General features: G+C 56.0%; 1 protein-coding gene across 1 annotated transcript in view; it reads right to left on the reverse strand.

Moving 5' to 3' along the window:
• The window catches only part of PDE6A (phosphodiesterase 6A), a 59825-nt gene extending 52783 nt beyond the window's left edge, over nt 1-7042 (reverse strand). Inside the window, exon 1 of the mRNA XM_047779033.1 lies at nt 5900-7042. Coding sequence (XP_047634989.1) covers nt 5900-6373 — 474 coding nt within the window. The 5' untranslated portion in view covers nt 6374-7042. The remainder of the gene's footprint in view (nt 1-5899) is intronic.
• Nucleotides 7043-12642: the final 5600 nt, after the last annotated feature.

Here is a 12642-nt window from a genome sequence, read left to right on the forward strand (position 1 = left end):
CCAACAGGATGGGCAGCGTCGTGCAGGTTCAAGCCCCAGCCCAGGACTTGGGTCGCCACTGTGGCTGGGATCCGATCCCTGGCGCAGGAGCTCCGTAGGCAAAGCCCAGGCATCAGACGTCCCCTAGGGGAAGTGCTCTTTTTCATTCACTCGTCAGCGCTACCAGGGCACCTCCTGAGGTGTGCCAGGCCCTGGGCGCTTTGGTTTCGGCCGGGAACGTCTTTCCCTGTGCAGCTTCTGTAGGGACGGGGCAGGCAGACAAGAAGCAAGTCCAGCGCTGCTTTGAAGGAGCTGAGCTAGATGGTGCCCTAGAAAGTGCCAGGAGGGGTGGCAGGCAGGGGGGCTGGAGGGGGGCTTCTCTGAGGGGGGCCGCGGGGCAGGCACAGGTGAAGCAGATTCCAAGCAGGGGGCACAGGGATTACAGGGCCGGGAGGGGCAAGGTGCCGGCTGATCCGCAAGCCAGAAAGGACCAGTGCCCTGAGGGAGAGCGGAGGGCAGGGAGGGCCAGGTGGGGGGCAGAGGCCCCACCTGGGTGGGCCTGCGAGGCCGGGAAAGTGCTCAGACCTCCCTGCAATGAGACGCAAGACTGCTTCTCATTCCCAGAATCTCCAGTTCCTCTCTTCAAACATTCTCGCTGCCAAGTTCCACTGTGTCCCGCGAGGAGCTCCCAGCTTCGTTGAACAACCCCAGTGTGCTGGCCCGGTGGGGGGACCCGTTCTCCGCGTGGCTTCCGCAGTCTGTCAGGGCAGTGGCAGTAGCTGAGAGCCCGCTGGGCCCGTTTCCCTTTGGCAGATCAGAGGGCGGGAGCAGGTCCGCCTGGAGGTGTCCTCCTGGTTGTGTGCTGGGCTCAAGTCCCACAGGGAGGAAGGACAGCAGGACGACAGGCGAAGGCGTCCCTGGGCCTGGCAGTGCGTTCAGGTTCGGTCTTCAGAAATGGGATTAGGAGGGTCTAGAAGGAACGCTCCCCTTCCCCGAGACTCTCAGCCCCACAGGCCCCACGCATCTCAAAGCAGACGTGTCGGTGTTTCTCCCACACCGACCAGGTCTCTGACACCCGCCGGCTGCCCACCCATTCAGCTCAGTTCAGACACCGCGCAGCTGGGGAATCAGCGCCTACAGGTTGGGGGCTCAGGCCCAGGCGACCGCGCCCCCCGTCGGGCGCCAATCCCAGGTCCCAAGCTGCTGTCGGTACCGCGCTGGCTGATGGACTCTGGATCCAAGTGCCCTCGACCTCCTCTTCGGGATTGAGGATTTGCTAGAACAGCTCATGGGTCTCAGATGGCAGAGAAAGGTTTCTGTTCCAGGTTTATTTGATCATAAAGAACACAGGAAAGGACATAGATGAAGCGTCAGATGAAGAGACACGCACGGCGAGACCCAGACGTGTCCCCGGCACAGGAGCCTCTGTCCCCCTGGAGTGGGATGCACGCCTTCCCAGCAGCTGCACCTGCCCCCCACCCGGAAGCTCTCTGAAGCCTGGACTTTTAGGGATTTTTAGGGAGGTTTCATCACCCAGGCGTGATGGATCATCAACTCCATTTCCAGCCCCTCTCCCCTCCTCAGGGGGCGGGGAGGCGATGGGGCCGCAAGTTCTGAGTGTGCAATCAAAGGCTCCGTCTCTTTGCTGGCCAGGATTCCAGCAAGAGCCCCTCATTAGAACAAAAGACCCCCGACCACCCAGCAGGTGCCAAGGGATTTAAAAGCTCTGTGTCAGGTGGTTCTGCCGCTCAGGAACTCACATGCCAGAATGCAGACCAAAGATGTGTTTCCTTCTATGACTCACAAGAATGGAGCCCCGGGGAAGAGCCGTCGTGTTTCCTCAGAGTCCCTCACTGAGAGTACCGGCTCTGTCCCAGGATCTGCTCTGGGGCTGGAGACCACCGACCGGCCCCCTGTCGGAGGGCTTCCCCAGGAGACAGGGTCAAATGCGGAGAGGCCAGGAGGCTGTCAGCGCGGGCAGATAAACACAGCACGACTAGTTGAACGTGAATTTCAGGTAAAGAAATAATTTTTTTGCCATAAGTCAGTCCTAAACATTGCAGGTGGCCTAGGGTCGCCTGAGCCAGACAGGCTTTTGTAGTTTTGTTTGTTTTTCTTTTCATTTTTGTAATGTAAATGCACGACTTAAGCTTTGATGGCTCCGGCGTCCACTTCAAAGAAGTGTCTCTGTCTCAGCCTCAGATACTCCTCCCGGCCCGAAGATGTTGGTTGATTTTGATGAGTGATCACTTGGGCCACTTAGTGGGTTTTTGTTTTGTTTTTTCCCTGTATTCTGTTTTGTTTGGCCTTTCCATGATTTAAATTCCTGCTCTTATGTTGTAAATTCAGCAATGCTGAGTGAGCCTGTGACCCCGAGGCCCCCACCCTTGACCCCAGGAAAAGCCCTGAGCCGAGTCGTCTGCTCCTGCCTCTGCTCCCGAGACCTCAGTCTGGGGCCCCAGGGGCGCTCTGTGGCTTCCAGGTCTGAACAGTAATAAAGCTTTATTTTTCCAGCGTTTCCTGCCGGCTAGTGCGGGGGGATGTCTTATGTTCACAGTAAGAGGCGCAAGGGCGGATCCAGCAGAGCCCAAGCTGATGAATGGGCAGAACATGCGCTGAAACCCTCTCCTTTGTTTCTCTGAAATGCACGCCTTCCCGAGCATCCCTTACTTTGTCCAGCAGCCCTAACGACAGGGCTCCCCAAGGCTCCCCAAGGGCCGATAGGAATTCCTAGGGTGTGTGCAGCCACGTGACAATCCTGGGAAGTGCCATGCGTGGTTTCACATTTTTATTTCTTGTATTTATTTTCATCGTAATTTTTTTTAGGGCCGCACCCATGGCACATGGAGGTTCCCAGGCTAGGCATCGAATTGGAGCTACAGCTGCCGGCCTCCACCACAGCCACAGCCACGGGGGATCCAGACTGCGTCTGCGACCTACCCCGCAGCTCACAGCAACGCCGGGTCCTTAACCCACTGAGCGAGGCCAGGGATCGAGCCTGCGTCCTCACGGACGCTAGTTGGCTTCGTTACCTCTGAGCTGTGACAGGAACTCCCTGGCGCCACATTTTTAAAATGCGATGGTAACGATTTCCAAGGTTTCCGAGGTGCCGAAGCCTGAGAGGGTCACTTCTCCGCGGTTCAGGATAACTCAGGGCCCCGTGCACACTGCGGTCCTGCTTCTTCTCCGCCCACCCTCCAGCCAGAGGCCCGAGTGAAACATGGCATCTCCAGGAGCGGCACAGGCTGAGCCGGACGGGCTTCCTTCCAGGCCTGAGGCACCCGCGAGGGGGGTACCTGGCCCCAGGGCTTCCCAGGAAGCACAGCCAACACCCCCAGAGGGAACACTGGGGTCGAACAGGAAACAGGCTGTCCCTTAGCACAGGAGCCCAGCAAACTCTCAGGGAGGTTTTAGAATCCTTCTAAACCCTCACTCCCTCAACACCAGGCTCCAGAGAAGCTTTCAGCACCTCTGAGCTCTGCTCCCCCTCTCCCCCCCAAAAAGAACCTAAACAGAAAGCTCCAGAGGGCAAGGCCGGATTCCTCTGCAAATCCCACACTGGCCCGCCTGGTGCAGCAATGGCCCTTAGAATAAATACATCCCTAACAGCAAGAGAGTGAGAATGAAAACAGGAGGGGCGGCCCGTAGGCGCCACCACAAAGTGCCAAGAACATGGCTAGACGAGAGAGAGAGAGAGAGAGAGAGAGAGAGAGAGAGAGAGAGCGAGAGAGAGAGAGCGCGAGCGAGCGCAAGCTCTCTCACTTCATCCCAGAGCCGCTCAAGAGAAGGAGCTCTCCTCTGGCTTATAAATTAGGAAGTGAGCCCCCCGACAGGCTGAACCCCCTGGCAAGGCTTTGTTCCTGGCAAAGGCCTGAATTTCGATTCACACCCAGATCCGACCTCACAGCCTCACACGGCACCTTCTGCCACCGGATTTGAAAAGACCCCATAACCGGCAGGGGCTTAGGTTTCCCAGACCAGGAGAGGGATGAAGAGCAGAGCAGCGCTGCCTCTTTCTCTCTGTGTGATGCTGAGCAAGCCGCTCAACCCACTGCGTTTCAGCTTCATTCGCTGGGAGGTGGGTGGGGGGGTTGTGTCCTAAGCGGGAGACCCCGTGTTGGCTGCAGTTAAGGTCCAGAGAGGCTGGAGAGAGAACAGACCCCACCCCATGTGGACAAGTCCTCAGGGAGGGCCCCGAGGGCAGAGCTGAGTCTGACCCCCCCAAGCCAGGAGGAGGCGAGCCCCCAGGAGATGCAGCCAGTGTGCTTCCAAGAAAACCACGTCCCGCCAAGGCCCAGGCCTGGGCTTCGCATCTCGCCAAGGAGCCCGGGTTGACGCAGGGCCCCAGGCGATGTCCCGCGTCTGTGACTGGGATGAGTCCAGGACGACTGACTCCTTGGTGACTTGGGGCAAAAGCCCTTCTCAAGACCTCCTGACTCCGGGCGTCTCAGCCTCGAGATAAGCCCGGGTCACACGGCCCCTGGAGGTGCTTCCTTTCCCCTCCTCCTCTGAAGACCCTGAGTCTGCAATGAGGGCAGAGGTGGGTGAGGGCACAGTCGCCAAAGCTCCCGGCTGGGTCTTGGGAAAATGGAACACAGGCTCCTGTGTGGCTGGCTCAGCTGCGCATGAGACCGCTTGGGCCCTGCTGTCACAGGCAGGTGTTAAAGGGATTATCGTGTTATCACCTTGTGGCAGGTTGTTTGGCCAAGGGATTAACGAGCATCGGCCTCCTGCCCCACATCTGCTGGGCCCTGGGTCCATGGCGGGCGGCCTGGCCTTGCTGTGCGAAGAGGTTTAGGAAGGACACGGTAACAGAGCCACCTGGGAGGGTCTCCTTGGGACAAGGAGATGTGAGCCGACCTGCAGGCTGGGTGGGCGCTGACCCTGGCAGAGGTCAGGGTCTCTATGGGGAGACATGAGCTAAGAGATTAACTGTAGGTGATCAGAGTCTTGCCAGCGCTGCCAGGCGGATGCCACGGGCACCTGGACTCGTAGAGACAGAGCCAAGAGCTGGCCCAAGGGGTGGATTAGTCCTTTCCCTGACGAGACAGATGGCCGTCGCGTGTCCCCTGGTGTAAGGCACAAAGGAAAGCAGAGCAACCCCTCTGCGACCTTCCCGCCAGAAATGCATCGCCTGACCACGAAGACACATCAGACAAGCCCTCGCGGAGGACACTTCCGCACAACAGCTGGCCTGCGTCCTTCGAAAACACCAGCATCACGGAAAACAAAGAGATTGAGAAGCGGCTTCAGATCCGAGGAGACTAAAGAGACAGCGCTAGAAGGGCGTCACTGAGACAACTCCGGGACCCGAGTGCGGACCGCTCGGGCCATGACAGCGTTGTGTCTGTGTCCCACGTCCCGATGGGACCACCATGCTTGGGGTACGGAAGACGCGCCCTCGTTCTGGAAATGCACAGCAGCTCCCCGGGGTTAAAGGGCATGGCGTCTGCGTTTGTCTCCCAGCGGGGTCAGAAAAAACGGAGACGTGAACAAGTGGCAAATTTGGATGAAAGGTGTACACTTCTCTGAACTATTTATTACTATTATTCTTGTTCCTTTTTGGCCGCCCTGCGGCATAGGGAGCCCCTGGGCCAGGGATCAGATGGGAACCACAGTTGCGAACAATGCCACCGCTGCGGCAGTGCCGGATCCACTGTGCCTGGCCGGGGATCGAACCTGCAACCTGGTGCTACTGAGATGCCACCAATCCCGTTGCACCGTGGCAGGAACTCCTGTACTAGTTTTAGTACTTTTCTTTCAAAATAAAGTTATCCATGAACAAGGAAAGAAACGCGCCAAGCCGTCACCAGCGCAGCTTGGTACCCAACAGCTCCCCATCCCCCGCGTAGCCCTGCGTACCCCCAGAGCCCCACTGAGGGGCGCCTCCCCCCCCACCCCGTCTCGGCGCAGAGGCTACCTCCTGTGCATCGGGGACGTTGATCATCTTTTTAGAAAGCGCAGCGTGGCCCACCACTCCCATGTCCAGCGGGAACACGATCTCCGAGTCGGGCGCCACCAGGCAGTCCTCCAGGACCGCGTCCTTGTGCACGTTGAAGAGCCGGGTGGCCAGCTCGGCGGTGCCGTTCCGGGCCCTGTGCATGAACAGGCTCATGCGGTCCGCCTGCAGGAGGAAGCTCAGCTTCTTCATGACGTTGAAGATGCACTTCTCCGCCTGCAGGTTCTCCTGAAAGTCCCGCAGGAGGTCGAAGATGACCTCGCTCTCCTCCACGCTGGTCAGCGAGTGGTAGTGGCTCAAGTCCACGGCTGCCTCCCTGGCCCCCAGGAGCTCTGAGATGACCTTGGGCCGGTAGCGGAGGTTGAAGTACCGTTTGGCAAAGCCGACATTCGAGTCCAGGAATTTCTCCACTTCCTCCGCCGTCACTTCACCCATGGCTGGCAATTCCGCCACCTGCTTGCGTGGGGGGCGGATGCTGGCCTCTTTTGGGGGGACAGTGGCAAAACCGAGTCCTGATCCAACCTAGGCTTCTGGGTCTTATCTGTGAATCTGCAGTATGGCTGCAGAGGGGACGGAGTGTGCTCGGGAGATTAAATCATTAATATTTCTCCAGAACAAGGATTATGAGGATCAGCGCGTTCCAGATGCTTCTGGGCCCCGGATGGGGGAGGGGAGAGTTCTCTTTTCGCCTTGGTGCACCAACAGAAGAGGTTTCTGCACGGAGCAGGAGGTGGGCTCAGCTAAAAGGAAGTCTGGGAGGGAGGCTGCGAGGGACAGCACGGGGCATCCTGGCCTCCAGACAGGTGCGCTCCGCTCTGCACCGAGTTTACCTTCGACCCTCGACGTGGACGCCTGCGCTTACTGTGTAGGGATGCGTTTGGCTTCTCTTGGAGCATCAGACGCTCTAACACCTCCAGGTCCCGGAGCAGAGAGGGACTGCCCGCACCCTCCCCTCCCTGGGCCCTCATCCCAGGCTTCCGAAGCCCCTTCCGCAGGGCCTCCCTAGTGCAGGGCTTCACTCCGCAAGCGCGTCGCTCAGCCTGCTTCCGTCGTGGACACCGTGGGGCTGGCACTTAAGGGCCCCGATTTCACAATCTCGACAGCACAGCCCCTCTCAGTTTTATTTTATTTTTATTTTTTTAAAGGCTGCACCCAGGCTGTGGACGTTCCCAGGCTAGGGGTTGAATCAGAGCTGCCGCGCCAGCCCACATACACCACAGCCACAGCAACACGGGAGCCAAGCCGCATCTGTGACCCACGCCGCAGCTCGCAGCAGCCCCGGATCCTTAACTCACGCAGCGAGGCCAAGGATCGAGCCCGCATCCTTATGCATACTAGTCAGATTCTTAACCGGCTAAGCTACAACGGGAACTCCTCTCTCAGTTTCAGATTTCAGGGGGGCTCTGATTTCAGAAGTCAAAGAACTTCGTAAAAACAACAGCCGGCTTGGTCTCTCTTTTATTACAACATCCGTGTTTACTGTCGAAAATACTCCAAGACCTTGAAGTCACCCATCATGCTGCCACTCAGAGGCAACCTTTAGTTAACATTTTCGTTTCCATCCTTTCGGTAGAGGCTTAGCTCTCTCATCTGGTTCCCTTCAATCCCCTGGTCTTTGTTTCGGCACTTTCAGGGGGTTTTCTGGCTGCAGCCTGCAGCTCCTTGGGTTGTCAGCCAGCCGTGCACACAGCCATGCAGACGCCACCTGCTCCCGTACCAGGATCTTCCTTCGAGTTGCCTCCAACCTACGAGGGCAGGAGGAGGCGAACGCTGTCCTTCTGGATGAAGTGCCCGTAGTGACTGTGGCCCTGTCTGCCACAGCCTGGCGTGTCTGTGCTGTGATAACCACTGTGGAATGCAGGCTCGGAGACGGGGGCTGGCACTTTGAACTTGTACATGGAGGTTACTGGAAAGCACATCCTCTCCTTTGTTGTAAAGAGTGTAATAAATTCCTGAGGGATTGTGCCTTTTCAGCACTGCGTACGCCCGTGACCCCCTGGTCTAGCCAAGCTCGCGGCAACTTTTCCAAACACGCCCACGTAACCCATGCGATCCCTTGGTCAGAAACACGCTTCCCCAGCTCCGGAGCCCCAGGGTTTGAGCCCAGGCTCATCACCCCTGGTTGTCTCATCGCAGGAGCCCCAAGAGCCCCCTCCCCGATTGCTGCCTGTCATATCACCTGTTTATTTCCTCGACTACTGTTAAAATATATTTTGCCTGCTTTTGTTTCCTCGTCTGTGACGTGTCTTCCCCCCACGTGAGGGCGGGCACCTGCTGGGCTGACGTGCCAGGCTTTGCAGAGCTGCCTCCCGGACCCTGGTTCTCAGGGCTTTTTTTAAAACTATGTCTGTGATGGTTCACTGTATGTGCCCCCTTGACTGGGCCCAAGGGATGCCCAGAAGGCTGATAAAACATCACTTCTGGCTTTGTTGATGGTGTTTACAGAAGCGAGTCGGCTGAGTGATGAAGTCTGCCCTCGCCACCGCTGCGGGCGTCCGCCGCAACCCACTGGGGGACTGAAGGGAAGCCAGAGGTGGAGGAAGGGTGACTGGCCTCCTGCTGGAGCTGGACCCCACCTCCTCGTGCCCTGGGACATTGGCTGCCCTGGTTCCCGGGCTCGGACCAGGGCTCACACCGTCGCCCCTTAGACGCAGACTGAATGATGCCACAGCATCCTGGCCTCTCCTCCGGACACAGTCACACCTCCCCTCAAGCTGCGACGACCAAAATGTCTTCAGACATTCCCAAATGTCCTCTGGGGTCAAGTCAGGTTTTGTTTTGCAAAATTTCTCTACACATACTCGAAGCCCTAGCCTACTGCTTTTCATTCTTTGTGGCTCTTTCTGCCTCTTCCTTCTTGCTGGGCCTGCCGCCTGTCCCTCACCCCCGGGTCAAATGCCTTTCCCTCCATGGATTCTTTGATGCCACGCTGGACTCTTGTCCAGGAGTAAAACTTGCCCTTTTAAATATCTCCCAAAAGGGGAGTTCCTGTTGTGGCTCAGCGGAAACAAATCCGACTAGTAACCATGAGGACGCGTGTTTGATTCCCGGCCTCACTCAGTGGGTTAAGGATCCGCCGTTGCTGTGGTGTAGGTCGTGGCTCAGATCCTGCATTGTTGTGGCTGTGGTGTAGGCGGCTGCAGCTCTGATTGGACCCCTAGCCGGGGAACCTCCATAAGCTGTGGGTGTGGCCCTAAAAGGCAAAAAAAAGAAAAAAGAATCTGGAAAAGAGAGCCCTGCCCAGCTCCTTCCCCATTGTCTGCCCAGCAGGCTCAGCTCTGTTTGGGAATGTAAGCAACCGTTTTCAGGAGACCTACTTTCACCTCCTCTTTCAATGCGCAAGAATGAGCAAGTCAAACCTGTTTCAAAACAAACAGACAAAACTTCAGTCCTAACTGTTGGGTAGATACAGATAAGCCAGTATTTGCAACAGGTCACCCCTAACCTGCCTGCTCAAAGGGCCTGACTTCAGGTGTCAGTGGAAGGCTTTGCATCTTGTTTCCTGGGCAGCAGGGGCTTCCCGGGTGGGTGGGACAGGGTGCCTTGGGCAGCCCCGTTGAAGGAAGGAAACAGGATTCAGTGCCCGGACTTATCCTATGACCCTGACAACGTACTCTCCTCTCCCAAGGCTTTGTTGATTTTCCCAAGAACAAAACAAGAGAATGGAATAAACATCTCTCTTGCGCTCCAGGTTCCACGACTGCAGATGGGCTCAGAGCGAGGCAGGAAGGACCAGAAAGGACCAGCCTCTCCCATCCCGACTTCCCGCGTTGCCAAAGGATCCCGCAGAGGAAGGGCTGGATCTACTTCTTTAGCAGGATCTCTAGTCCTAGATCCACGTTTCACAGAGGGGAAAACCGAAGAGCTGTGAAAAGCCCAGTGACTCAAATCACAGGTGACTTTACAAGACGTTTTCAATGTGACATAATTCACACCACGTAAAAGTCACCTTTTGAAAGTGTAGACTTGAGTGGTGTTTAGTCTTTGGGTTACGTGGAGCTGCTGCTTGTCTGTTTTCTCACCCCTGGGGACCACGGATCTACTTCCTCTCCCTGTGAATTTGCCATTGCGGAGATTTCACATAAAAGGAATTATACACCTGCGGCCTTTGTCTCTGGCTACCTTCACTTTGCATAATGCGTTCAAAGTTCATCCGTGTTGCTGCAGGTGGCATTCCGTCATTCCTTTCCACGCTTGAATAATGGTCTCCTGCAGAGACAGGTCGCATTTTATTCACCCTTTTCTTAACTGATGACCACTTGGGTTGGGTTCCTTCTTTGGCTGTTGCGGCCACAAGTCTGTGTGTGGACATGTGTTTTCACTTCTCTTGGGTTTATACCAGGTGTGGCACTGCTGGGTCCACAGGTGAGTTTCAGACTGAGTTTGCAGGTCAAGAGGGAGCGTAAAGAGAAGAAATAGGACAGCGAGGAACCTACCGGGTGAAGGAAAGATCTTGGCGGAAAGGTGTCTTCCCAGGTACCTTCTCAGAAAGAACAGCACCTGAAATTCAGGACTCACCTGAGTGGGAAGGGCTGGCTAGCCTCTCAGTGGCTCCCGCAGATCCCACTGTGGCGGGGAGAGGCGGCCACGGGCCCCCAAACACGCATCGGTCCTGTTCAACACAAGGGCGAGGGATCCGGCGTTGTCGGATTAGGAGGGAGCTCTGAAAGGCTGGCGGGGCTGGAGGGGGCCGGCTTGTCCAGAGAGCCCGACAAGCCAGCAGGTCAGAGATGGACGACCTCACGAGCAGGAAGCCCCGTAGTGCTCTCGAGGTGGAGGGAAGGAACTCGACCTGGGCCCGTCATCTGCTCTCTCTGTAAATTACTCCATATCCCTGGCCTCACTTGCTTCTCTGTAAAACTTGAATTATTTGACTCGGCTGCTGTGGAGAGTAAACAATAATGTATATGCACCCCGTGTGTTCAGTTGAAGCATAGCACATTGCCCCCAGGTGACTATTACTGTCTCGCAGGGACAGCAGTGTCACGCTGTTCAGTTTCCTAGTCCTCATTCAATCATTAGTAGTTACCGGATTACCTTAAAGATGGGTGCCGTTGCTGTCACTGAAAGTAGGTAAGCCCAGGACAAGGCAAAGAGGATTCAAACATCGGCATTTAAACAGGAAGACAGGAGTTCCCTTGTGGTGCAGCAGGTGAAGGATCAGGCGTAGTCACTGCCGTGGCACAGGTTCGATCCCTGGCCCGGGAACTTCCACAGGCTGTGAGCGAGGCCAAGTGGATACAGAAAGAAGACGTAGGAGGCGGCTCCGGGGCTCATCAGCCAGGAAGGCAGCAGTTGCCATTTTCCCAGAGGCATGAGGAACTGGTCAGGATGGGGGATCGAGGGATCGGGGGGAGGCAGCGGGCATAGAAGCGAGGGGCAGGGCAGGCTCCTGTTGGGTGAGAAACAGGCTGCCAGCCTGAGAAATTTGCACGTCATCGGCACGGAGCGTCCCCCTTCGGGACATGTCATGCTGTTGATTTAGCCCCCACATCCCGCTCAAAGGACTTTCCCCTCCGGCTTCGCAAACCCCAAGTCTTGGGTGAAGCCACAGAAGGGGAGCCTTTCGATGGCCCCACCGGCCGCCCTCAGAGCTGCTGGGCCGGCCTCCAGCCTCGTTTTGTCAGGTCCCACCCTCATTTCGTACCTGCCCTTGGCTCTCTCCCTCTGTCGTGTGTTCTCACCCTTGACCTATAGCGGATGTCAGTTCCTAACTGTCCAGCCACCTGTTGACTCAGTGACTTAATTCAGCTCCTTGGGTTTCCTACGGCGTCTGTCTCTAGAAGGTGGCTCATCTGTGGAATTTCTCTGTCCTACTTTGTGGATTCTAACTGGGGTGGTAGAGGCGCCACATGTAAACGTTGCTCTTTAGGTATATTTCAACTTTGTGTCCTTTTTCTAAAGCTTGGGTTCCGAAGGGCATCTGATTAGCTTGGGGAACCCTGCGACGTCGGGTCAAATGAGGTCTAAACACACACCATGTAACCACAGCAGCGAGCGGAAGGACACCGGCAGGGGGAGGCACTTGGGCCTTACCACCCGAGTAAGCTGAGTGTGACTCCTCCTCCTGCAGCCCCGACTTTTATGCTGGGCTAATGTTTACATCTCTGGTCTCCGATCTCCTCATTTGCGAATAGTGGATAATAATGACACAGTTAACAGAGATCTTGTGCAGCTCAGAGGCGGTATATACACCTGGTTGGTGGTCCATTCTCAAAAACACGGTCGTTAATAGCGATAAGATAAGCTGTGAGTGAGGCAAGGATAGTTTGTAGAAAGCAGAAGTAATGCAGATACAACTCTTTTCCTACTGTTATTATCTTTCTTTTTATAGAGTAATCTATCTTTGTGTTGTAAAAAGTTGAGGAAATACAGGTATAAACAAAAGGAACAGAACAGTGACCAACCAGAGAAACGTTTCGATATGCATCCTCTTTTCCCAACCACAGAAATAACGTTTTAAAAACAAAACTATGGTTGTACAATACGTATTTTCGTTGTTAACAGTATCTGTAAACCTCTTTCTGGGATGTTCCGTCTGCCGTGACCACAGTTGGGACGGCCCCATAGGCGTCCCCGGGGTGGCTGTACTGTAATTTATTTAACGTATTTCTAACTGTTGGTTATTGAGGCTGTTTCTGATTTCTTTCGCTGTGCTTGATGGACACTGGTGTGGTTAAGGCTTGACACCCTGGCTTATTTCC

The sequence above is a fragment of the Phacochoerus africanus genome, chromosome 4 (genome assembly GCF_016906955.1).
Source record: "Phacochoerus africanus isolate WHEZ1 chromosome 4, ROS_Pafr_v1, whole genome shotgun sequence".
Lineage (NCBI taxonomy): Eukaryota > Metazoa > Chordata > Mammalia > Artiodactyla > Suidae > Phacochoerus > Phacochoerus africanus.